General features: G+C 48.4%; 3 protein-coding genes across 7 annotated transcripts; 2 read left to right on the forward strand and 1 right to left on the reverse strand.

Moving 5' to 3' along the window:
* The first annotated feature begins 8,353 nt into the window (after nucleotides 1-8,353).
* Nucleotides 8,354-13,596, forward strand: LOC125508709 (protein NUCLEAR FUSION DEFECTIVE 4). The gene is made up of 3 exons (XM_048673486.2): nucleotides 8,354-8,854; nucleotides 11,883-12,763; nucleotides 12,857-13,596. The coding sequence occupies exons 1-3, from the start codon at nucleotides 8,492-8,494 to the stop codon at nucleotides 13,353-13,355; spliced, it is 1,743 nt and encodes a 580-aa protein (XP_048529443.1). The 5' UTR covers nucleotides 8,354-8,491; the 3' UTR covers nucleotides 13,356-13,596.
* A 435-nt stretch (nucleotides 13,597-14,031) lies between these two features.
* Nucleotides 14,032-15,197, reverse strand: LOC125508714 (DNA mismatch repair protein). Of its 2 annotated transcripts, none has more exons than XM_048673496.1 (3): nucleotides 15,056-15,197; nucleotides 14,879-14,992; nucleotides 14,032-14,486 (listed from the first exon to the last, which is right to left on the reverse strand). In XM_048673496.1, the coding sequence occupies exons 2-3, from the start codon at nucleotides 14,967-14,969 to the stop codon at nucleotides 14,368-14,370; spliced, it is 210 nt and encodes a 69-aa protein (XP_048529453.1). In that variant the 5' UTR covers nucleotides 14,970-14,992; nucleotides 15,056-15,197; the 3' UTR covers nucleotides 14,032-14,367. The 2 variants fall into 2 exon arrangements, with proteins under 2 accessions (XP_048529453.1, XP_048529454.1); XM_048673497.2 differs by having other exon boundaries at nucleotides 14,879-14,989; nucleotides 15,056-15,188.
* Nucleotides 15,192-19,437, forward strand: LOC125508710 (protein DETOXIFICATION 44, chloroplastic). Of its 4 annotated transcripts, none has more exons than XM_048673490.2 (12): nucleotides 15,192-15,670; nucleotides 16,038-16,184; nucleotides 16,262-16,422; nucleotides 17,068-17,203; nucleotides 17,415-17,511; nucleotides 17,634-17,734; nucleotides 17,864-18,027; nucleotides 18,112-18,183; nucleotides 18,290-18,406; nucleotides 18,503-18,598; nucleotides 18,705-18,816; nucleotides 18,909-19,437. In XM_048673490.2, exons 1-11 carry the CDS (start codon nucleotides 15,292-15,294, stop codon nucleotides 18,786-18,788), a joined length of 1,554 nt encoding a protein of 517 aa, XP_048529447.1. In that variant the 5' UTR covers nucleotides 15,192-15,291; the 3' UTR covers nucleotides 18,789-18,816; nucleotides 18,909-19,437. The 4 variants fall into 4 exon arrangements, with proteins under 4 accessions (XP_048529447.1, XP_048529445.1, XP_087382094.1 ...); XM_048673488.2 differs by having other exon boundaries at nucleotides 15,194-15,670; nucleotides 16,283-16,422; nucleotides 18,695-18,816; XM_087525968.1 differs by having other exon boundaries at nucleotides 15,195-15,670; nucleotides 17,475-17,511; nucleotides 18,695-18,816.
* The last annotated feature ends 3,138 nt before the right edge of the window (nucleotides 19,438-22,575 follow it).

Below are 22,575 nucleotides of genomic sequence, written 5' to 3' on the forward strand. Positions count from 1 at the left end.
AAGTGGTTGACAGCATTCATAATGTCTCCTCTGATGATCTCCCAACATTCCTTGGAGAAGGCACCGGTGAAGCCGTCCGGTCCTGGAGCTTTGTCACTTGGTAGATCGAAGATTGCCTTCTTGACCTCCTCCTCCGAGAAGGCATCCCCAAGGTTTGAGAGATCGCAAGCGGGGACAGGGATATTATCCCAATTGATGTCAATGGTACGGGGCGCACCCTGTTGGAAATATGCCCTAGAGGCAATAATAAATTGATTATTATTATATTTCCTTGTTCATGATAATCGTTTATTATCCATGCTATAATTGTATTGATAGGAAACTCAGATACATGTGTGGATACATAGACAACAACATGTCCCTAGTAAGCCTCTAGTTGACTAGCTCGTTGATCAATAGATGGTTACGGTTTCCTGACCATGGACATTGGATGTCATTGATAACGGGATCACATCATTAGGAGAATGATGTGATGGACAAGACCCAATCCTAAGCATAGCACTAGATCGTGTAGTTCGTATGCTAAAGCTTTTCTAATGTCAAGTATCATTTCCTTAGACCATGAGATTGTGCAACTCCCGGATACCGTAGGAGTGCTTTGGGTGTGCCAAATGTCACAACGTAACTGGGTGGCTATAAAGGTACACTACAGGTATCTCCGAAAGTGTCTGTTGGGTTGGCACGAATCGAGACTGGGATTTGTCACTCCGTGTAAACGGAGAGGTATGTCTGGGCCCACTCGGTAGGACATCATCATAATGTGCACAATGTGATCAAGGAGTTGATCATGGGATGATGTGTTACGGAACGAGTAAAGAGACTTGCCGGTAACGAGATTGAACAAGGTATCGGGATACCGACGATCGAATCTCGGGCAAGTATCGTACCGCTAGACAAAGGGAATTGTATACGGGATTGATTAAGTCCTTGACATCGTGGTTCATCCGATGAGATCATCGTGGAACATGTGGGAGCCAACATGGGTATCCAGATCCCGCTGTTGGTTATTGACCGGAGAGTCATCTCGGTCATGTCTGCATGTCTCCCGAACCCGTAGGGTCTACACACTTAAGGTTCGGTGACGCTAGGGTTATAGAGATATTAGTATGCGGTAACCCGAAAGTTGTTCGGAGTCCCGGATGAGATCCCGGACGTCACGAGGAGTTCCGGAATGGTCCGGAGGTAAAGAATTATATATAGGAAGTGCTATTTCGGCCATCGGGACAAGTTTCGGGGTCACCGGTATTGTACCGGGACCACCGGAAGGGTCCCAGGGGTCCACCGGGTGGGGCCACCTGCCCCGGGGGGCCACATGGGCTGTAGGGGTGTGCGCCTTGGCCTATATGGGCCAAGGGCACCAGCCCCAAGAGGCCCATGCGCCAAGAGATAAGGAAAAGGGAGAGTCCTAAAGGGGGAAGGCACCTCCGAGGTGCCTTGGGGAGGATGGACTCCTCCCCCCCCCTTGGCCGCACCCTTCCTTGGAGGAAGGGGCAAGGCTGCGCCCTCCCCCTCTCCCTTGGCCCTATATATAGTGGGGGGAAGGGAGGGCAACCATACCTAAGCCCTGGCGCCTCCCTCTCCATCCCATGACACATCTCCCTCCTCCCGCAGCGCTTAGCGAAGCCCTGTTGGAATCCCGCTACTTCCACCACCACGCCGTCGTGCTGCTGGATCTCCATCAACCTCTCCTCCCCCCTTGCTGGATCAAGAAGGAGGAGACGTCGCTGCTCCGTACGTGTGTTGAACGCGGAGGTGCCGTCCGTTCGGCGCTAGGATCATCGGTGATTTGGATCACGACGAGTACGACTCCATCAACCCCGTTCTCTTGAACGCTTCCGCGCGCGATCTTCAAGGGTATGTAGGTCCACTCCTCCCTCGTTGCTAGATGACTCCATAGATAGATCTTGGTGACATGTAGGAAAATTTTGAATTTATGCTACGTTTCCCAACACACCCCTCTTGGTGACTTCTCTGAAGTGGTTTTGTATGATGGACTTCTTGTGCTCATGGTCGGTGACCCAACCGTTATTGTGCTTAAGACGGTGGATGAAATTCTTTCGCCTTCTATGGTTGACCCGGAGGTGAAAGAAGCGAATGTTAGCATCTCCATCTTTGAGATTGGTGATCCTCGAACATTGTCTTTTCGCGCGCGTTCAAGCACGGATAAACTAAGCACCTTGTGCTTGAGTCTCCTACGAATGTCCCGCTCATCAGCACTTAAAGGTCGGGATTCTTGGGCCACGTCCAAGCGAAGAATGATCTCGAGGGCCATGTGAATTTGCACCTTTGAATGCGCAAAAATCATCTTGCTCCACTTTCTAAGAACATGACTTGTCTTTTTCAGCTTCTGGAAGAGGATGTGGTAAGGATCAAAATGGTTCACCTCTTGGTTCCAAGCACCTTGGACAACATCCTTGAATCTGGGCATTTTGATCCAAAAGTTTTCAAATTGGAACGACTTGGTCCTCGGAGGCCCTTTATCATTAGCAAGGAGGAGAGGGCAATGATCAGAGAGTGATGAGGAAATAGCATGCAGGAGGTGTGTGCCGAACTGAAGGTCCCAATCTTCATTGCAAAAGTAGGAATCAAGCTTGCTCAAAGTTGGATCGTTTCGCTCATTACTCCAAGTAAATTTCCGGTTTTTAAGGTGTACCTCTTTTAACTCACACGCATTGAGGGCGTTGCAAAAGCGAACGATGCGACTCCGATCAACATTCGCACGGTTCTTGTCTCTAGCCCGGTATATTTGGTTGAAATCACCATTGAGCAGCCACTTATCACCATGGGGGGCTTCTCACTAACTAATTCTTGGAAGAAGGTGTCTTTTAGATTGCTTCGCTTCGGGCCATAAACAGTTGTTAGCTTGAAGGATGAACTCGTAGAGGTGATGGTGACCATGGCCGAAAGGAAAAAGGCTCCGATGCTAACATCATGGACAGAGACAAAATTCTCGTCCCAAAGAAGAAGGATGCCCCCACGGGTGCCCAAAGCTGGGCGCTCAGCAAAGCTCTTCAGTCTATATCCACCTAGAAATGCAGCAATGGAAGGGCCAACAAGCTCGAGCTTGGTCTCTTGTAAACAGACAAGGTGGCATGGAGTAGCAGCGATGGTCTCATGAATAGCAGTACAACGGTCAGGACAATTCAAGCCACGGACGTTCCAGCTCAAAATATTCAGGTTTTGTTCTAACATAAATGGCACCAGCATACTTCAATAGATCTACACTTGGCAGGGCCAGCACAAGAAGCAGAGTACATCAACACCAGGAGGAGCAGCACGCTAAGCAACATCAAACAACAGCCACAACAAACACCCCTGTGAGCCACGCAAGGGTAGATGGCAGCGGCCACCAGCACCGGCAACCAACAAGGGAACAAGAACCATCTACAGGTTGTATCTAACATTAAGAACAAAGTACATCGGCTGGAACAAACACAGTCCAGGTCATGCCGCCTCATCGGAGACCTCCTCTCCCGTCGTTTGCAGCTCCAGCCCGGCTTCTCCGCCATGTTCCACAAGGGCATCTTCAACTGCCTTTGTCAAGTCACAATCAAGGTTGAATAGGGCTCGAAGGGAAGAAACAGTGATGCCGGGGAGCCTTCCCTGGAACATGGCAACAAACCTGCCAATGGCGTCTTCGGTGAGCTGCTGGCCTTCATCAATGATGCCCATGCACTGACAGAGTAGCCTCTCTGCCATCTGTGCAATCGACATCGTCCTCTTTTTGGCACCTAGCCGTGGGCTGCACCTGGTCAGATTGAAGCCTGAGACGCCCGCGAGTGTCTTCCTCCTTGGCGCCGGCTGTCGAGGTGGAGGGGAGCTTGGATCAGCTAAGAGTGGCGGCTGACGGGCGACGAATAACGGGGAGCGTGGCGGCGACGCTGTCGGGCTTCCAGGTTGCGTAGACATAGGTATGTGGATCAGGGTGACCGGAGGGGAAGGAGTCTCTTCTGGAGTGGAAGTCACCATGAGCTCATCAGCAGAGCCAGACAACTCGGCATGTTGGTGCAGCGGCGTGAGGGAGCCAGGCGAAGGAGCAGTCTGGTGGATCGGCGTGAGGGGGCTTGGAGTCCGGGAGGGTGCACGCTGGAGCAGACGAGGCGACGACCGAGCAGGACAACCCGGTGGCGTGTCCTCCGGCAACACCAGCAAGCCCATACACGGAGCTACGCGACGCAGCCAGGCAGGGGCAGTCGGTGAAGGACGCAGCTCGATGATGTCTCGGTGAGTAGTGCAGGGGGAAGGCGGCGACGATCTTCCGCAGTTCGTAGGGGCCGTCGGGGAAGGCCGTAGCACAATGATGTCATGTTGTGTACTGCGAGGGGAAGGAGGCGGAGATCTTCCACGGTTCTCTTCGTTGCGCGGGATGATACACCTAGCTCTCGGGCGCGCACACCTCGCCATCATATCAGCTGGGCGGTCTCGGGATCTCCTGCCCGAAGCCGGGATGACTGTGCCATCATGGAGGCGTTGCGCACATCCAATGTTGATTCTCCGGGCGTCCGTGCTTGGGAGCTGCAGACCACGGCGCCTGACATCTTCTTGATGGCCACAAATATCACTGTCTTTTCCGCGCGAATCCCGGCCTTGAACTTTAGCATGTCCAGGGGGAGCTCTTGAGGGTTGGCGGACACAAAGCAATGGCTGCGAACGTAGGCGAAGAGGAATCCTTTCGGCATCATCATCCGAGGAGGAGGGCAGCAGGGGTGAGGGATGGTTCTGCAGTGCTGGTGGCGGGAGACGGACTTGCAGTGGAGGCGGCGACTTGCTTCCGCACTGACGAGCACGGTGCCCGCTCTGTCGATAGATCAGGCATTTCTAGGGATCACGACAGTCAACTTTACAGTGTCCCTGCTCCAGGCAGCGATGGCAGGTCCTGTGATGGAGCTTGACGAATCTTCTGCCGGTTGGAGGGGAAAACGAAGGCGAGGATCGTCGGGGTGGCTGTCGGTGGTCGGGAGACAGAGCTCTTCACCAGTACGGAGCTCGAACAAGCTTCCAACCCTCCTCCGAGTTGACATCCCCATTGGACGGCGCAATCGAAGAAGCACGCGGCGATGCAGGGCTGGAAGAAACGGGCATCGACGCCACACACCGGCCGGCAGCGAAGCGCGCAGACAAGGATGCCTTGAGGCATGACTTGGGAGCGCCACAGACGAGCCAAGGGGAGCTGGATGCAGCAGAACTTCAGCAGCAGCAAAGCAGACCTTCCAGGGATTTGAAGCAACAAGAGCAGCAACCGCAGATGGATCTTCGAGGATCGAATCCCGGCCGAAAGAAGAGCCTGAAGTGGGAGGGAACCTCAGCGGAGGGACTGGATCTGGCGTGGATCCAGCCAGCTGCGGGAACAGAGAGAGCACGAGGCCCTCCCGAGCAAACCTTGGCGTGGGGAACCCGGGGGGGGGGGGAACCGCTGCGTTGCAGGGAAGAGGCGCGGCTGGTCAAGGAGCGGAGACGGTGGCTGCGGGCGCCGGAGCGGCGCGGCGCAGGAGCGTGGGCGAGGGGAGCGGCAGCATCTCTTTTTTATGGGATGGATTTGCAATGCGACAGAACATGTAGACGAAGATAGTTGAACGGATGTAAAAGGAATTGGAAAAGAAAACGATCAAAGAAGCGGAAGAAATAGACATACGACATGAAAGAGAAGAGTGCTGCAACGTTGCACTGCAGCAGATCAACCAAGAAAGAAAAGGTACAAGAAAGGTACAAGAACAACGGATAGAAACCCGATTGAAAAGAGGCACCGAGTGAGAACAACAAAGGGAAGACAGACAAAACATTAAAGAAAAGAGACGTAGAAGAACAGATGGACCAAATATTAGTACAGCCCTAAACCCTGCTGGTTGGCGCCGCGAGACTACGTCCACGGGCTGTGCCGAGAGGATCATCGCCACTGCAGCCCCGGGAAACCGCAAGGGCACCAAGTCGATGCTGGCCCTCATTGCGTGACATATATGGTTGGAGAAAAACTCTTGCTTCTTCAGAGGGAAACAGTCAAATGAGCGATACATTATCGAGGCATGCCGCCGGGACATGGAGCAATGGCGTTTGGCAGGGGCCAAATGCATAGAGCAGCCCTTTAGGGATATGACGTGAGATATCGCCATGATCACATTCTACTGGGAGCTCGGCGTTCCCAGTGATCCGTTGTAATTTCTCTCATTCATCTGATCACTTGATCGGAAACATTATGTCGCTTCCTCCTGCTAAATCAATGAAACACCAGCCAAAAGCTGGTTTTTTCAAAAAAAAAATTAGTACAAAAATATACTATGATGTATTCGATTCCTCGTTTTCATCTATGTCCGTGTGAATTTTCGGCATACAATGCATGCTCTGCGCGCGCTGGTTTGTCCCGCTGTGGTTTGCACTTTGCACCTGCACCTTGTTTGTTGGTTTAGCACGACCGTAAGCAGACGAAATCCTTGATTAAGTATGAGTTTTCTAAATGTCCTACCTAGTACAACGATGACACACATCATGTATGCATACTGGCGTGGCATAGATTAATCATGAGTTTGCACCTGCGCTGGCTTTCAGTCACCCAGGACGACCACACACATGCACGCATCACGACAGGTCGATGGCCAGCCAGATGGAACCACGCCCACATGATGGGCCAAGACGGATGGTAGAGGGTCACAGAGGTCGGCAGATTTATAGTACTATACATAGTAATTCCTCTATAAAGGAATATAAGAGCATCTCCAGCCGTTGTGTCCATCAGGAGGCCTTTTTTCCACCTCTTGGGGAGGCCCCGACGGAATATTTGCACTGGGGACGAAAAGTTTTCCAGTCGTCCTGCCACCCAGCCGGCACCATCGCGACCTGGTCGGCGAGCGCAGGCGGCGAGGAGGCATGACGAGGGCGCGCGGGCGCAGCGAGGAGGCGTGGCCAAGGCCGAGAAGGCGCGGGATAAGGAGAAGGCGCTCAGCGCTCGGCGGGCGGCTCTCCGCACCAGGTTGGCCAGCCGACGGAGAAGGAGAAGATTCGTCTGCCTCGACGAAGACGAACTGGACTCTGTGCCACTGCCACCGCTGCCACCCAAGCCTACCTTCGGCGATTTCCTCGCCGCTGCGCTCTACAAATCCATGCAGAGCAAGGCCGTAGTGGTTGAGGCCGTCCTTGTCTCCGTCGCGGTCCCGGAGGCAGCCGAGCAGATGCCGGAGGCGATGGAGGCCGCCCTTGTCTCCGTTGCGGCCCCGGAGGCAGCCAAGCAGAAGCCGGAGGTGATGGAGGCCGTCCCTGACCCCGTCGCGGACTGGAAGGTGGCCAAGCTCACGTTGCTCTGCGAGGCCATCGCCCGTTGCCTCTTCCCGCGCGACTTGGACTAGAGCTAGCGGAGGCGAAACCGGAGTCGGGCGCCCGCGCATGCCGCGGCTCCACGCAGTCCAATCAAAGCCTTCCACCCCGAAGCAAGCAACACAGCCACCAGAGCGCGGCGGGGGAGGCGACCTGGCGGAGGGGGCGAGCGCGAGCCAGAGCGAGGCGGGGGAGGCGACCTGGCGGCGGGGGAGGCGACCTGGCGAGCGCAGCGGGGGAGGCGACCTGGCGGCGGGGGCGAGCCCGGCGGAGCAGAGGAGGGCGCGAGCGCGAGCCGGCGGGGGAGGCTGCGGGGGCGGAGGCGAGCACGCGGGCGGAGCAGGCGGGGCGGGACGAAGAAGGCGAGGCTGGGCGAGGGAAAAATTCCCACATGCACGGGTGGGCCTAACATGAAAAGGAGGAGAGAGAGTGAGGAGAGAGGCTGACATGTGGGGGTTTTGCATGCAAAAAAGAGTGCCGGCGCTCCCAAGTGCCTCCTGGCTTTTTGGGTTTGGATCGGGACCGCTATTTGAGCTCTTGGGGTCCCGGCTGAGAGAAAAATTAAGCGCCGGCGTTCAAAAAGTGCTCGTGGGGGCATCCTGTGGGCCGGCTGGAGATGCTCTAAGGATGTTTAGATTATTGATCACTAAAATAATAATCTAAACGCTGTTATATTTCTTTACGGAGGAAGTTCAATATATACGCCCTCTCTCCATGAGTTCAATATGTACGCCCTCTCTTCATGATTTCCTCTTGGTCTGGTTGCATATGCACTAGGCAGTACGTATGCATGATATAGTATGTTAGTAAGGAAAACTGAATCTTCAATCAGCGAGTATTATTAGTGCCATGGTCCATGAGCAGCCGGGCCAAGAGCACCCACGGTTTCGCGTTTGCTTACGTGCACACAGAGGAATTGAGGGGGACACGAATTGTTTTGTTTCTGGAGTCATCGACGATCTGACCATTGATTAACGTAGCAGCCTGGGCTAGCTAAGCTAAGCGAGGACGAACATAAATCGTTCTCCTGCCGGTGCACGGCACAGGGTATATATAGGGGAGCGAGAGGGGAAAAGGCCGGGAGAGCAGAGGAGAGGAAGGACCAAGGACGGACGGAGGAAGAAGCATCCTCCTGTCCCATCCCTATCCGTGGAGGTCGAGGGGAGAGAGGGAAAGGCCGGTGGATCCGATGGACAGCAGCTTCGGCCGCCGGAGCAGCAGCCATGGCGGCGTGGACGGCGAGTGGCGGCGGTGGGCGGTGCTGGTGGCGACGGTGTGGGTGCAGGCGCTGACGGGGACCAACTTCGACTTCTCGGCCTACTCGTCGGCGCTCAAGGCGTCTATGGGCGTCTCCCAGCAGTCGCTCAACTACCTGGCCACCGCCTCCGACCTCGGCAAGGCCTTCGGCTGGTCCTCGGGGCTGGCGCTGCTCTACATGCCGCTCCCGGCGGTGCTGCTCCTGTCCGCCGCGCTCGGCCTCGCCTCCTACGCCCTCCAGTACGGCATCCTCCTCCCCTCCTCCACGCTCGCCGCCACCCTCCCCTACCCCGCGGTTCGTCCTCATCTCCGGCCAACCATGCATCTCATCTCCTTGCTCATTGATATTTTTTCATGCATGTAACTATCTTGTTGATTAAGTGAACACCATACGCTATCACAAAAGTTACACGTAGCCATCGTCCACTGGAGAACCGATCCCCGCTTCTTCTGCCGTCGCTAGCAGCACATCAATGGCAAAGGAATCCATCCTACATGATGACTGATGTGCGCGCCCGTCGCCGTCGGCCATCCACGGCCACACACGCGAGGCGGAAGGATGCAGATGGAAAGGCTGGAGTGGCTGCCGTCGACGACCGTCCGGGGCCGCAGGTTTATTTTGAGGACCTACGGCTGCCACTCTTGCTTGCCAGCCTCAAAATCAAATGGCTTCCCGGCCGGCCATTCTCGCATATTTGTCGTCTTTACAGCGGCATGCGATTGTGTGGCTGCTAACTGAATTACTCCCACTTCACTCGTCTGCAAGTCTGCAACTGCAAGCAACTTGTACCGAGCTTACTCTTTGGAGTGTACTGCCTGCCCTTTGACTTTGTGGCTGGGATGTGGGCCCGCGCGCTAACCAGCCAAGGTTAGAGGGCGATGTAGGTGACAGGAATCGTTGACATTCTAGAATAGCTACCTAGATTATGCCAAGTAGTAATTTTAATACTCCCTGTTAACCAACACGGCGTCCGGGGCAGCATCAATCATGCGTGGCTCACTGAACCGCAAGAATGCTGCTGCCCTTCTTTGTTTTTCCAAAAGACTAGTATTAGCAACCGTAGTACTCCTATATACTAGCAGCCAATGCACGTGCAACACCCCAGAGAAGAAACTCAATCTTATTGCAAGATATTTTTTTTTCTAATTGGAGGGGTTTGGTTGGTTCTAGATGTATGAGGGAGATTGGGATGAACCGGTGAAGTGGGGTGGGGGGGGACTCACCACCAACAACACCAGCTATAATTTAGTACTATCATTTATCAGCTTTGCTAAAGCACATAAGTATTGCACATCTAAATTCTATGCCATTGATCTTACGCGAAGATTCGTGTAAGTATTTTTTTAATTTTTATTCTTTTTTATGTTTAATTAAGTTACTTAGATGTGCAATAACTATAGCACATCTAGACCCATAATTTATATAAAACAAAAAAAAGTACATATAGAGAAACCGATAGGTAAAACCGAAAGAAAAGGTTGTGGCATCCATGCATGCCAAGTCGTCATGCCCATCCTGCCTCCATCTTTTTCGTCCAACTTAACTTGATGCTTGTCTCCTCTTCTCTTCCAACCTACCGGCACGCACACCTGCCATTCTTCTACACCACGCCCTCACCTTACAAAACACATGGCATACTACTCCCGAAAATGCATGGCTGTAAATGGTGCCATGCTAGGATGGCGTATCATCCCCGGCCGTTGCCACGTGATTCGTGCAGTTTGTGTACAAGGGCCGCACATATCAATTTATCCACACCACATCAACGTTAATATATTTCCTGTATTGATAATGCCACCAAAGCAAATTTAAAACAAAACATTGAATAGCTCTTGTCAATCCATGTGAACTAACGATAGGAGGCAGCGTATTTAAAACGCGTGCCCCAGAAGCTCCTTCAGGCTGCCCCCATACGTTTGATGGGCTGCAAGTTTTGCTGTAAATGGTTGGCAGGACATCAAGGCTCCAAACATCTTTTAAATGCAACATGCAGACCATCCCTTATCCAGCCCGCAACTCATCTCTCATTCATCCTGCTTCTATAGTTCTTCCACTTTGTTTATGTGCATAGCTAGCTAGAACTCATCCATGGAGATGTATTGCAGTACACATCCCCCCTCCCTCTCTCTGAGCTTTGATTGTTCATGTGTCACTCGGTTCACCGGCTCCTCCAACACCAGTACATTATGTTCATGTCCCAGGTTCGTTTATCAAAGGGATTAACATGCTCGAGCAAAGCAGGAAAAAAAGATGCCTAGTCCATTGATTTGCCAAATTAGCCCATGGTATCATTTGGTAAATTCGCTCTAGTATCAAGTGCTAATCTCATAGCACAGATGGACTGCCCAGATTCCATCCTCTTGTGGCACCATGTCCGCAAAAGTTCACGTCCGTACCACTATCTCGATTTTCAATATGTAAAGCGTGCTATTTTATTTCGTTAGACGAAGATTTGACAATCAATTTATTGGTGTGTAACATGGTTGGTGTCACTAGATTAGTTATCCAAAAGTATTTACTTATATACTACTTGTTGAATTATACTTCCCCAACAATATCTAGGAGGGAGCACTCAGTACTAGGACAGCATCAATCTAATTAATCCAGCGTGCAGTATCATCAATTCTGAGGGTGACATGACATCCATGGGAGGGTGATCGTGTTAAAGCCTCAATCTAATTGACCGCAGAATGGTACGTCAATCTGCCTTTTCCCATATCCGATGGCCGCACTAAGAAGTCATAGGCTCCAAATTCTGAAGAAAGCAACAACAAAAAGTCGAGATCGGCCAAGACAAGGACCCCACACGGCAAAAGTCACTCACAACCGCATCGCCCAGACCTGATACCGGAAGATCGGAGCAGCATCGCACACGCATGCTGCGTTGCATCCCCAGAACAGCACCGTCCACCTGCTTCTTATCTTCTCCTCTTCACCATATCCAGCAAGGCAAATAACATGCAAGATACACAGCACATAAGATGCCAAATTTTTAGTAACAGATTATTACTTCCTCCGTTCCATAATTCTTGTCGTGGTTTTATTTCTATAGTGTTTACCTGAGCAATTGCGTCACTAACTAGTCATCACTGTGCAGTACTCGCACCAGATGTTCGCTTCCAGTTCCAGCTTGAACAAGCAAATCAGTATTGCCACTCCACCTTCTGTACCCATGCATTGCATATCACATAGCATTCCCCCAAAAATAACTTACATTGGACTGATCATTGCTTGGAAACTTTCCTGGACAGGCAAACTGTTTCTGAGCTGAATTTAATCAAACGATCGAGCAATTCTGATTAACTTGTTGCATTGTTCGCAGGTGTTCTTGATCTGCCTGGCAGCAGGGTGCAGCATCTGCTGGTTCAACACGGTCTGCTTCGTGGTCTGCATACGCAGCTTCTCCGCAGCCAACCGCCCCCTGGCCCTCTCCCTCTCCATAAGCTTCAACGGGCTCAGCGCCGCATTCTACACCCTCTTCGCCAACGCTCTCTCCCCTTACTCACCATCCGTCTACCTCCTCCTCAATGCCACCCTCCCCCTCGCCGCCTCCATCATTGCGCTCCCAGCGATCCTCCTCTGCCACCCACATGATCACAGCAGCCTCCACACTTTGCCAAAGCATGACAGGCGTGTCTTCCTCTGCTTCTACACCATCGCATTTGTCACCGGCATATATTTAGTGACCTTCGGTTCTGTCACCACAACCAGCTCTGCTGCAAGGGCCGTCCTCATGGGCGCCATGGCCCTCCTCACACTTCCTCTCATCATCCCTGCCGCCTCGAGCTGTTCTAGTGTGGGCACACATGATCCTGACACTGAATTGACACTCAACCACAACGATCCACAGAAGCCGCTCCTTCTCAACCATGATGACCACACGGAGACCAACGGCAGCATGGCACATAAAACAGTGGAATGGCAGCCCAAGGGCTGTTGCTGTGGGACGATACTGGACAAGGGCTGTGTGTTGGTTCTTGGTGAGGAGCATAGTGCAAAGAAGCTCATCCGATGTGTCGATTTTTGGCTCTACTACACAGCGTACTTCTGTGGTGCCACTGTTGGGCTGGTGTACAGCAACAACTTGGGGCAGATTGCGCAATCGTTGCAATGTCAACCACAGCTCACCATGCTTCTTGCAGTTTACTCCTCTTGCTCCTTCTTCGGCCGCCTTCTCTCTGCACTCCCTGACTTCCTTCACAGGTATGTCTGTCTTAATCTAGCTACATACAGATAACTAACCTCTCATCAACTAGCATCCTAGCTAACTATACCATATATGCAATTTGCATGCAGGAGGGTGTCATTTGCTCGGACAGGGTGGCTTGCGGTGGCATTGGTGCCCATGCCAGTGGCTTTCTTCTTGATGTGGAAATTGCACGATGTAAACACTCTGATAGCAGGAACGGCGTTAATTGGCCTAAGCTCAGGTTTCATCTTCGCTGCGGCAGTGTCAGTGACATCCGAGCTCTTCGGACCAAATAGCATCGGTGTGAACCACAACATCCTCATCACCAACATCCCTCTTGGCTCACTCCTCTACGGACAGATTGCTGCCCTGGTATATGATGCAAATGGCCGAAAGAGTACGGTACTGGACAACCTCACTGGCACGGTTGACACCACGATAGTGTGCATGGGTGCGAAGTGCTACTCAAACACATTCTTTGTGTGGGGTTGCATCACAGTGCTGGGCTTGGCATCAAGCACAGCCCTATTCTTGAGAACAAGACAGGCCTATGCTACTGCTGCTGGTCAATCTAGTTGTAAGCACCATAGCCAAGTTTTGAGTTGAGAAAGGAACTCCTTGTTTGTTCCTCGCTGTTCTGAAGTCATGGCTAAGCTTGTACAAGTTTTGGTTCGGTTCTGGGTGGACTGGGTTAGATACAATACATGTAATTACTACCATCACGAGATTCAACAAGGGGGCAGCAAATTATGAGATTAGCAGCCCTTTGTAAAAGGTAGAACCATTGTTCTGTTTACAGGGCACTAATGTCAACTTGAAGGCGCAAGGCGGTTGCCTTAGCTTACTACTGATGTTTCTTTCTGACCTCACATGAACTCATCAATTTGTCCATGTTTGCTACTGTAAGTATGGTGGAGTTGAAATTGGGTCTGTCTAAAATGCTAGGCTTGGGAAATACTCCCTCCATTCACAAATATAGGATGTTTTGGATATTTAAATATGGACTATATACCGACTGAAATGAGTGATCAAACACACTAAAACGTGTCTATATACATCCGATTCAGAAAAAAGTTAGAACATCTTTTATTTACGAACAGAGGGAGTAAGAAAGTAGTTTCTTTCAGTTATTTACCTACATGACACAGCAAACAAGACAAAAAAAATCTAAACAATATTCCATGAGAAATAAACGTTTATAATTTGAATTAATGGGCAAGCTGGGGTACCCCAGATATCTTTGATCACAAAATTTAGCATCAACTCACAGAAAAGACAGTCCTTGAATGGAAGATATAGATTGGTTTGACCTCTGCAAGTCTAAAATTCTTTGTTACATTGCTAAACATAGCAGATACTGAGTGTGAATGGCATTCAAAATGGACGCATATGCGTGGAAACAGTAAAAGAATCCTTGTTAGCAAGAAGACTTGTGGATATGATATGAGCATAACTCTTTTAGAACATTGCTGGAAGCTATCGTCCAGCAACCCCAGAGAGACAGGTTCGAACAACTACAAAAACGCCACATCCCTATTACCTTGTTCAAGGGGTTACGATACAATGGAAGGGTGGGAATGCAATTACTTGAAAGGAGGACCGATGAGCCTATCATTGCCTATTTTTTCTCCTGCTCATCACGCTTCTGCCACGGATTCAAGGCTTCTCTCATAGCTTGTGCTTCTGGACTGCTTTCCCAAGCTCGTTTTTCTGACTCCAGTACCGTTACCTTCTCATCTGTAGTAAACAGAAAGCATCATTAACGTTGTTATGCACCAAACGAACCAAAGAACTTGACAAAATGAATGAGATAGTACAATGTAAATTTCCATGGGCACCTAAAAGTACAAGTTTGTGTTGTTAGTTGTTACAGATGGAAATATTTCTTCACCATTCCAGTTCAATTACTTCAGGAGGGGATGCTGAGATCCTCGGCTAATGATGTCTAGAGGCCCCATTGAGTTCACAGCAACAACTGACAACTTAACGCTAGAGCTAAGTGTAAAATTTTGAGGAGACTTGACACGCGCAGAGATGAAATTTGTCTACAGTGCATCTACCCTAACGATTTCATTTGAACCAGCTAATTACAAGGGGTTGGATGTTGAATGGAGGAGGGAGGGACTCACAGAAGCCGGTGTGGATCATGAAAAGCTCCATGGCGGCGCCTATGGCCGCGCCGCCGACGGCGATCTTCAGGTACCACCCCGCGAACCTCATACGGCACTGCTGGCCGCAAGCTTCTGCGTCCACAAAGTCCGATCAGCCGTACATCAATCAAATGAGAGGGGAGAGATAGCCGGTACCTGTCAGGAGTCAGAGGACTGGTCGCCGGAGCGAGGAGGCGGCGGCGGCGGAGGAGGAGGAGGATCGAGGCACGAGCTGACCGGCCGAGGGGAGGGCGAAGAAGAGGTAGCGGGTTGTTACGGCCCAGTCCCCGAAGGCCCAACAAAACCGGCAAATTTCTCTGCCACTGAAGACTGAACCCACGTGCCGTACTCCCACCCACACACTCGGCTCGCGCGCGCGCGCGCTCAGACTCATGGCGGCGACCTCGCCGGCGCCGACGAGGGCCGCCGCGGCGCTCACCCTGGCCCCGCATCGAAGGGTCCACCATGTCCACATGCCTTCCGGCCGCCCCTGCCCCTGCCGCACTTCTGCCGCTCCTCGGCGGCGCGCTCCGCGATGCCGCGCGAAGCCGACAGTCAAGGGCGTGGTCGACGACGACGAGGACGCTTCCCGGGAATCGGAGCCTGAAAGGAATGAGGAGGAAGCTATGACTGCGACGGGCACGCTGCCGGGATGGCTCACGCTTGACACGGTTGGGATGGATATCCTGAGCATCGCCGCGCCCGCTGTGCTCGCGCTCGCCGCCGACCCCATCGCTGCGCTCGTCGACACCGCCTTCGTCGGCCATATAGGTAATATGGGTTCTTTCTTGCCATCCTGCACACATGGCTGATGCCTCTGGACTATGGTACAAGGCCGATCCGTCATCCATGTTAAGATGGTGTTTGAGTTTGAGCAACTTAACCAACAATATTCACAGCCAAATTATTCTACACTAGTACTTATTATTTTGCAGCATTGCAACCCAGAAACTAAAAGATTTTGTGCTAGAAATTTCGAGCCTTTGACATTCATGTGTAGTCAATCTGCAGAAGTTTCTCGAATGTAATCTTTATACTTAACCATCTCATGAATAAGTAAATATATTGGTTTTTTAAATTTACGTTTTGAACCGGAAAGATTGTTGATCTCTTGATCATTTTTTTACTCTATCATCAGGTTCAACCGAACTTGCTGCTGTGGGTGTATCGATTTCGATCTTCAATTTGGTGTCCAAGTTATTTAACGTTCCACTGCTTAACGTGACCACATCTTTTGTTGCTGAGCAGCAAGCAGTAGATGATAGTTATAGAGGAACAGGAGAAAGTAAGCTAATAAAGAGCTCAAAGATTTTTGGAAATTATTCCCATATTTTGTGTTACACTAATTATCTCACTTAAAAGATGAATTTCGAAGATCCCCAGATAATAAGTTGAGTGAAGAAAGGAAGTTTCTTCCGGCAGTCACGACATCTTTGGCTCTAGCTTCTGGTATTGGGTTGATGGAAACTCTGGCACTTATTTTTGGATCTGGAACATTGATGGATGTCATCGGTATACCAGTGGTATGTAGGACTACTTTATCGACAGTCACCAGGCTTAAACATTTATTATATCTACGTTTTGGCGCTCAATTTGTTATGTGCTTTGCTGCTAATGTTCAGATAAATGCCTTTTTTGTGTTCCTGACAAAATGAACCAAGTTAGGATGAGATTGAAGCAAATAAGCAATTATACTACCTGGAAAAGTGAGTTAGAATATGATCATATTTAGTGGTCAATCATGCTTTCTCATCTCTTGAATTAACTGTAGTCTATAAGGCTGGTCATAGTGGGGAGTAACTTATACTAGTGTCATACATATGACACTAGTCTAAATTACTACCTTCATAATGCAAAGTAACATAGTAGTAGTGTCATAGAAGACTTCATTAATTAGCTTGTAGACTCATCTTGTCTTGGAAAGCGCTATGTTACAGTAACATATTATGTTACCACTTCTCATTAACTACATGCCACATAAGCAAAAATTTCTCGAAATGCGTTATGTTACTTGCTAAGTTACTCCCACTATGACTAGCCTAACTAAATCGCCCCTGGAACACAAGCTTTGATTCGGCTGTAGTCATTTCAAGCCAAGTATTTTTGTCATGTATTGTTCTTATGTCAGATTACTCTTGAGTATAAGTTGTTCTTTGTTACATAAACAGGATTCCCCAGTGCGTATACCAGCCGAGCAATTTCTTACTTTTAGGGCATATGGTGCTCCACCTATCATAGTAGCACTTGCAGCACAGGGTGCATTTCGTGGGTTGATGGATACAAAGACACCTTTGTACGCTATTGGTAAGATATTGCAATTTCTTGTTGCTAAATTGCATAAATTTAATCATGTGTGTTTTTTATCATTTTGAGTATCTGTAACAAGCAAGTCTCAGGAACACATATGCCCTATATGCACTTCAGATATTATTTTTACCCCGAAACAGTATGAGAGGATCCTGCTGCAATATGTACATGAGATATTATCTTCTTGATTTGGATGTTTTGCATGCAGGTGTTGGTAACCTAGTAAATGCAATACTTGATGCGATATTTGTCTTTCCGCTTGGTTTAGGAGTAAGAGGTGCTGCGCTGGCGACTGTAACATCTGAGTATGTTAAAGCTATCATGAAAATCTAATGTACTTTCCTCATTGGTGTCCCCTAGCTCGTACTTTTAGTCATCTGCATCCATGGGGGCTCTAATTATCTGGAAAATATTTGCCTGCTGTCAGGTACGTGATAGCTTACATCCTCCTTTGGAAGTTGAATAGTAAAGTAGTAATCTTCTCAGGAAAGATCATTGGTGGTGGAATGATACGCTACCTGAAATCAGGTTGGAAGATATTCATGTTCTTTATTTCCAAGGACTTAAGAACATTGGTTTTGCCTACCTTATCCATGGATGTGATGTGACCTCGGTAGTAGTTCTCTTAAACACGTCAAATTGTGAACTGTTCTGCAGGTGGACTGCTGATCGGTAGGACCATAGCAGTGCTCCTCACCATGACACTGTCGACATCTCTTGCTGCAAGGGAAGGGCCTGTTCCAATGGCTGGCCATCAGTTATGCTTGCAAGTATGGTTGACAATCTCTTTACTCAATGATGCATTAGCTCTTGCTGGACAGGTTTGTACATTTATACAGCGGGGCATTTCATTTCTACCCTGTTAGCTTGGTATGTGTTCTTAAAGTATCCATAAAACAATGCAGGCTCTGCTTGCAACTGAATATACGAAAAGAAATTACAAGCAGGCGCGCATGGTTCTCTACAGAGTTCTGCAGGTTAGATACACATGTCATGGAAAAAGAAGTTCATAAATGCTGCTGAGGTTCTCTTTTTCCCTTACCTCCAGGTGTAAAATGTTTGTTCACATATTCTGTTACGCAGATTGGAGGGGCGACTGGTACGGCACTCGCTATAATCTTGTTTTTTGGGTTTGGGTCTTTCTCCTCGCTGTTCACAGACGATCCAGCAGTTCTGGGTATTGCCAAATCTGGTGTCTGGGTAATGAGATATTTAGGACTGTTGAAATAAACACCTAATGTGACAAGTGAAGTTTTGATGCCATGATACTCACTGCTCCAATATTAAATCTTGCAGTTCGTCGCCATCTCCCAGCCAATAAACGCTGTTGCTTTTGTGGTCGATGGGCTCTACTATGGTGTATCTGACTTTGCATATGCTGCCTACTCCATGGTCTGAACTGGAGCTCTGTTTGCACTCTATTCCCCGTCTTGCTGTCAATACTAAATGAGCTGCAAAATAACTAACAATATTTAAGTATCTGCTCAGTTCTTTGCAGGAGCCATATCATCGGCTTTCCTACTTGTTGCTGCTCCTGAATTTGGTCTTGGTGGCGTCTGGGCCGGTCTCATTCTTTTTATGAGTTTGCGAGCAGTTGCTGGGTTGTGGAGGTAGTGTAGACTATATAGGTTTCCATTGCCCTTCTCATGGAAGTTGGAATGGAGAAACCCTTGATGACTTCAGGTAATTTTCTGATGTGCAGATTAGGGAGCAAAGGTGGACCCTGGAACTCGATCTTGTCAGAGACTGACTTACGCGACAAAATATGATACCCTAGATAATTTTATGAGAAGATGAAAAGATAGAAAAATAAGACATATATTGGTTTTCTTGTATAGTTACTTGGCAAATACATGTACAGATCCAGTGGAAGTTGCAAACTTCATTTACTGCCAAGGCTTGTCACTAAAGTTGTAGCCGTAGAAGCACCTCTTACTTTGTTGTGGCATTTGTTGCAAATGCTACAGGTAGTTGGTTTGGCTGTTCTGTACACCTTCAGATCTACCCTAGATAATTATGAATCCTGTGAAATGTAGTTCTTACGTAGCTGATGTGTAACCGTAGAAGCATTCTCCACTTGGTTGTAGCCATTATTGCAAGTGCTACAAAAAGTTGGTTTTAGCTGTTTTGTACACCATGTGCAAGAAAAATATAGTTTGCTAGCCCAACATGTGCATGGAGTATTGCAACTTCTACTGTAAATGAGCTATGATGTGCGGCTTTTATGTTCATTTTGGCTTTCTTTTTTATGTAAATAGGTTGTTTCTTACTTCCAGTATTAGCTCAAAGCTTTAGCCTTTCAGGGGGGAAATGTTTCCTTTTTTTTTTTTGAAAGAAAGGGGGTGTCCCCCCCCCCCCCCCCCCCCCCCCCTGCCCCATTTTATGGAATGAAGCAGACCGCAACCAGTCACAGGAATACAAAGTTTTCGAACGACCTGAATACTACAAAGCATCTACCCTCGCCGGAATAACCTACAGCCAACATAGCAGTTTTACGTCTAGTGGCAACAAAGCATCATGTCCAAACCAATTATTACAGAGGTCCAACAGGAAGAAAGGAAACGAAGAAGATGGATCTAAATCCGATCCCCAGGGATGCTCCACCATCTCCATCGCCCCGGTATTCAGTTGGCCTCCTCCAGCCTCATTTCCAAGCAATCCAAGCAATCCGGAGGAGTTCCCCACGTCGTTTGTCCAGCAGCAGGATGCATTGCTGTAGAAGCTTCGCTTGTCCATCGTCGCACAGAACCATCCATTGCTGTAAAAAGCAGCTTAGTTTTGCAAGAATGCATTTCACATTTTTCCACTTGCGCCCCTGAAAGCAAAATTCATTCCTTAGTCTCCACAAGCTCCACAAGGCAGCAGTTGTTACCATATTCAAAACAGCTTTTTCTTTATGTCTATGCCAGAAGGACATAATTTTTGTAAAACAGGATATTCTATCAATATTAAACATATCTGCAACAAGACTCCACACTTGCTGGGCCACCACACAATCAAACAACAAGAGTTGAACGGTCTCAAATTCTGCACAGAACAAGCATGAAGGTTCTTCCACTTCCCTCCTCTTCGCAAGGTTATCTCTAGTAAGTATCTTGTTGTGAACACACAGCCACAAGAATATATGTATATTCCGTGGGCATAAGATTTTCCACATTTTAGGACTAATGCCCGAAACCACCCCACCAAAATTGATTTGTTTATAGAAAGACTTAACTGAAAATAACCCATTTGGTTCTAAACCCCAGATTGGGGTGTCCGTTTCATCTACTGGAGGGTGTTGCTTGACCATACAGACAAGCTGATCCCAGCGTTTCATCCCAAGATGGTTAACACACCTCCTAAATGTTAGTTTCAGCTCATTCCCGTCCCAAACCTGGGCTACAGTGTTGTCAGTCTGGTTACAGATGCAAAATAAGTCCCAGAACTGCACCTTGAGGGACCAATCCCCTATCCACACATCATGCCAAAAACTAATGAGTTTCCCATTTCCCAATTTCCAGGTATAAAAAGTTTTTGCAGCTGCCAGCGCCCAAGTAGTGCTCTTCCAGAAGGTAGAGCCCCCTTCACTTTTAGCCCAAAGGAGGTTAGGAGAATTAACACGATATTTATAAAGCAGAAGCTTAGACCAATCTGAATCAGGGTTATTAAAAAATATTTTTCCCCCAAGAAGCTAGTAAGGCCATATTATATTCTTTAATATTGGGAACCCCCAAACCTCCATATTCTTTCCTTCTAGTAATTAATCCCCAATTAGCTAGGTGGTACTTGTGTTGATCTCCCAGATTTCCCCAAAAGAAATGAGCCATCTGGGAGTTAATTGCATTAATTGCCCACTTAGGAAATTTGATCACAGACAACAAGTAAGCAGGGATACTGATCACACAAGCACAAAGTAGAATATTTTTTCCTTTATAAGTGAGGTATCTCCCCAGCCAGCCAGAGATCCCTTTAATGATTCTATCAATGATAGGCTGAATATCTTCTCTTTTTAAATTATCATAGTGCAGAGGCACTCCCAAGTACTTAATAGGAAAAGAACCATTCTTACAGCAAAAAATTTGAGCAAATTCCTTAGCATTTGCATCATCCATATTTATAGTCATGAGATCACTTTTATGGAAGTTGATTTTCATTCCAGACAGATTTTCAAAGCATGACAGAAGCCATTTAAAATTTCTTGCTTTATGGACAGATTTTTCCAAGAAGAGTATGGTGTCATCTGCATATTGCAGACTAACCACACCTCCAGGGATCACATGGGGCAGAAGCCCAGAAATTAGACTGTGCGAAGCAGCTTTCTTGAGCATTTTGGTAAAAACATCAGCAACTAGATTAAACAACAGGGGAGAGTGTGGATCCCCTTGTTTGAGGCCTTTTCCTCCTACAAAGTAGGGACCTGTTGTATCATTAATCCTCACACTGAAAGTGCTATTAACAAGAGTGCTTTTAATCCAAGAAATCCATTTTGAGCGAAAACCCCTCGAATGAAGCATGTCAAACAAAAACTCCCAACTAACTCTGTCATAGGCCTTCTCATAATCTAATTTGAGAACTAAGCCTTGCGATCCTGATTTTTTAATTTCATGGATCACTTCATGTGCCATCACCACACTCTCTAGTATGTATCTCCCCTTAATGAATGCAGTTTGATTAGAAGAAATCAATCTGCGCCCAACAGGGGAGACCCTATTGGTCATGGCCTTAGAAAAAATCTTAATCCCACAGTTACTCAGACTAATAGGGCGAAACTTCTTCATCTCCCTGGCATCAACTTCTTTAGGAATGAGCACAATCAGAGCAAAGTTTAATCGTTGTAAATCCAGTTTTCCTACTTCAAAGTCTCTCACCAGGGCCATAAAGTCATTTTTAATCACATCCCAAAAGGTTTGATAAAATAAGAAAGATAATCCATCCGGGCTAGGGGCAACATGGGCATAAGACCCAAATATTGCCTCTTTAATCTCCTCTTCAGAAAAGTTTTTCTGCAAGAGGTCGTTATCTTCCTGAGTAACTAACTCATTTTCCTCCCAAAAGGAAGGACCAAGACAGATATTATGCTTGTTTTCAAAACAAAACAAGTTTTTATAGTAGGTAGTATGTTTCCTTTATATTCCTCTAAAGAAACCAGTTGGTGGTGATGGTTCTCTCACCTTGGATGATATCAATCTGCTATCAATGGCTGAGACTGAGCTTTGATTGCTCACCACCCGCTTAAATTTATTTTGTAAAAACACCTCCATCTTCCTTGAATTGTCCGATACACCAGGCGGCATCTCAAATCAATTCAAATAATAGGTCTTGTAAACATGTATTCTTTCCTGTCCATGAAATGTATTGCTTTGGACTTAAAAAATAGTATTGTTGTT

The sequence above is a fragment of the Triticum urartu genome, chromosome 5A, assembly GCF_056163025.1.
Source record: "Triticum urartu cultivar PI428250 chromosome 5A, HENAU_Tu73, whole genome shotgun sequence".
Taxonomy (NCBI): domain Eukaryota; kingdom Viridiplantae; phylum Streptophyta; class Magnoliopsida; order Poales; family Poaceae; genus Triticum; species Triticum urartu.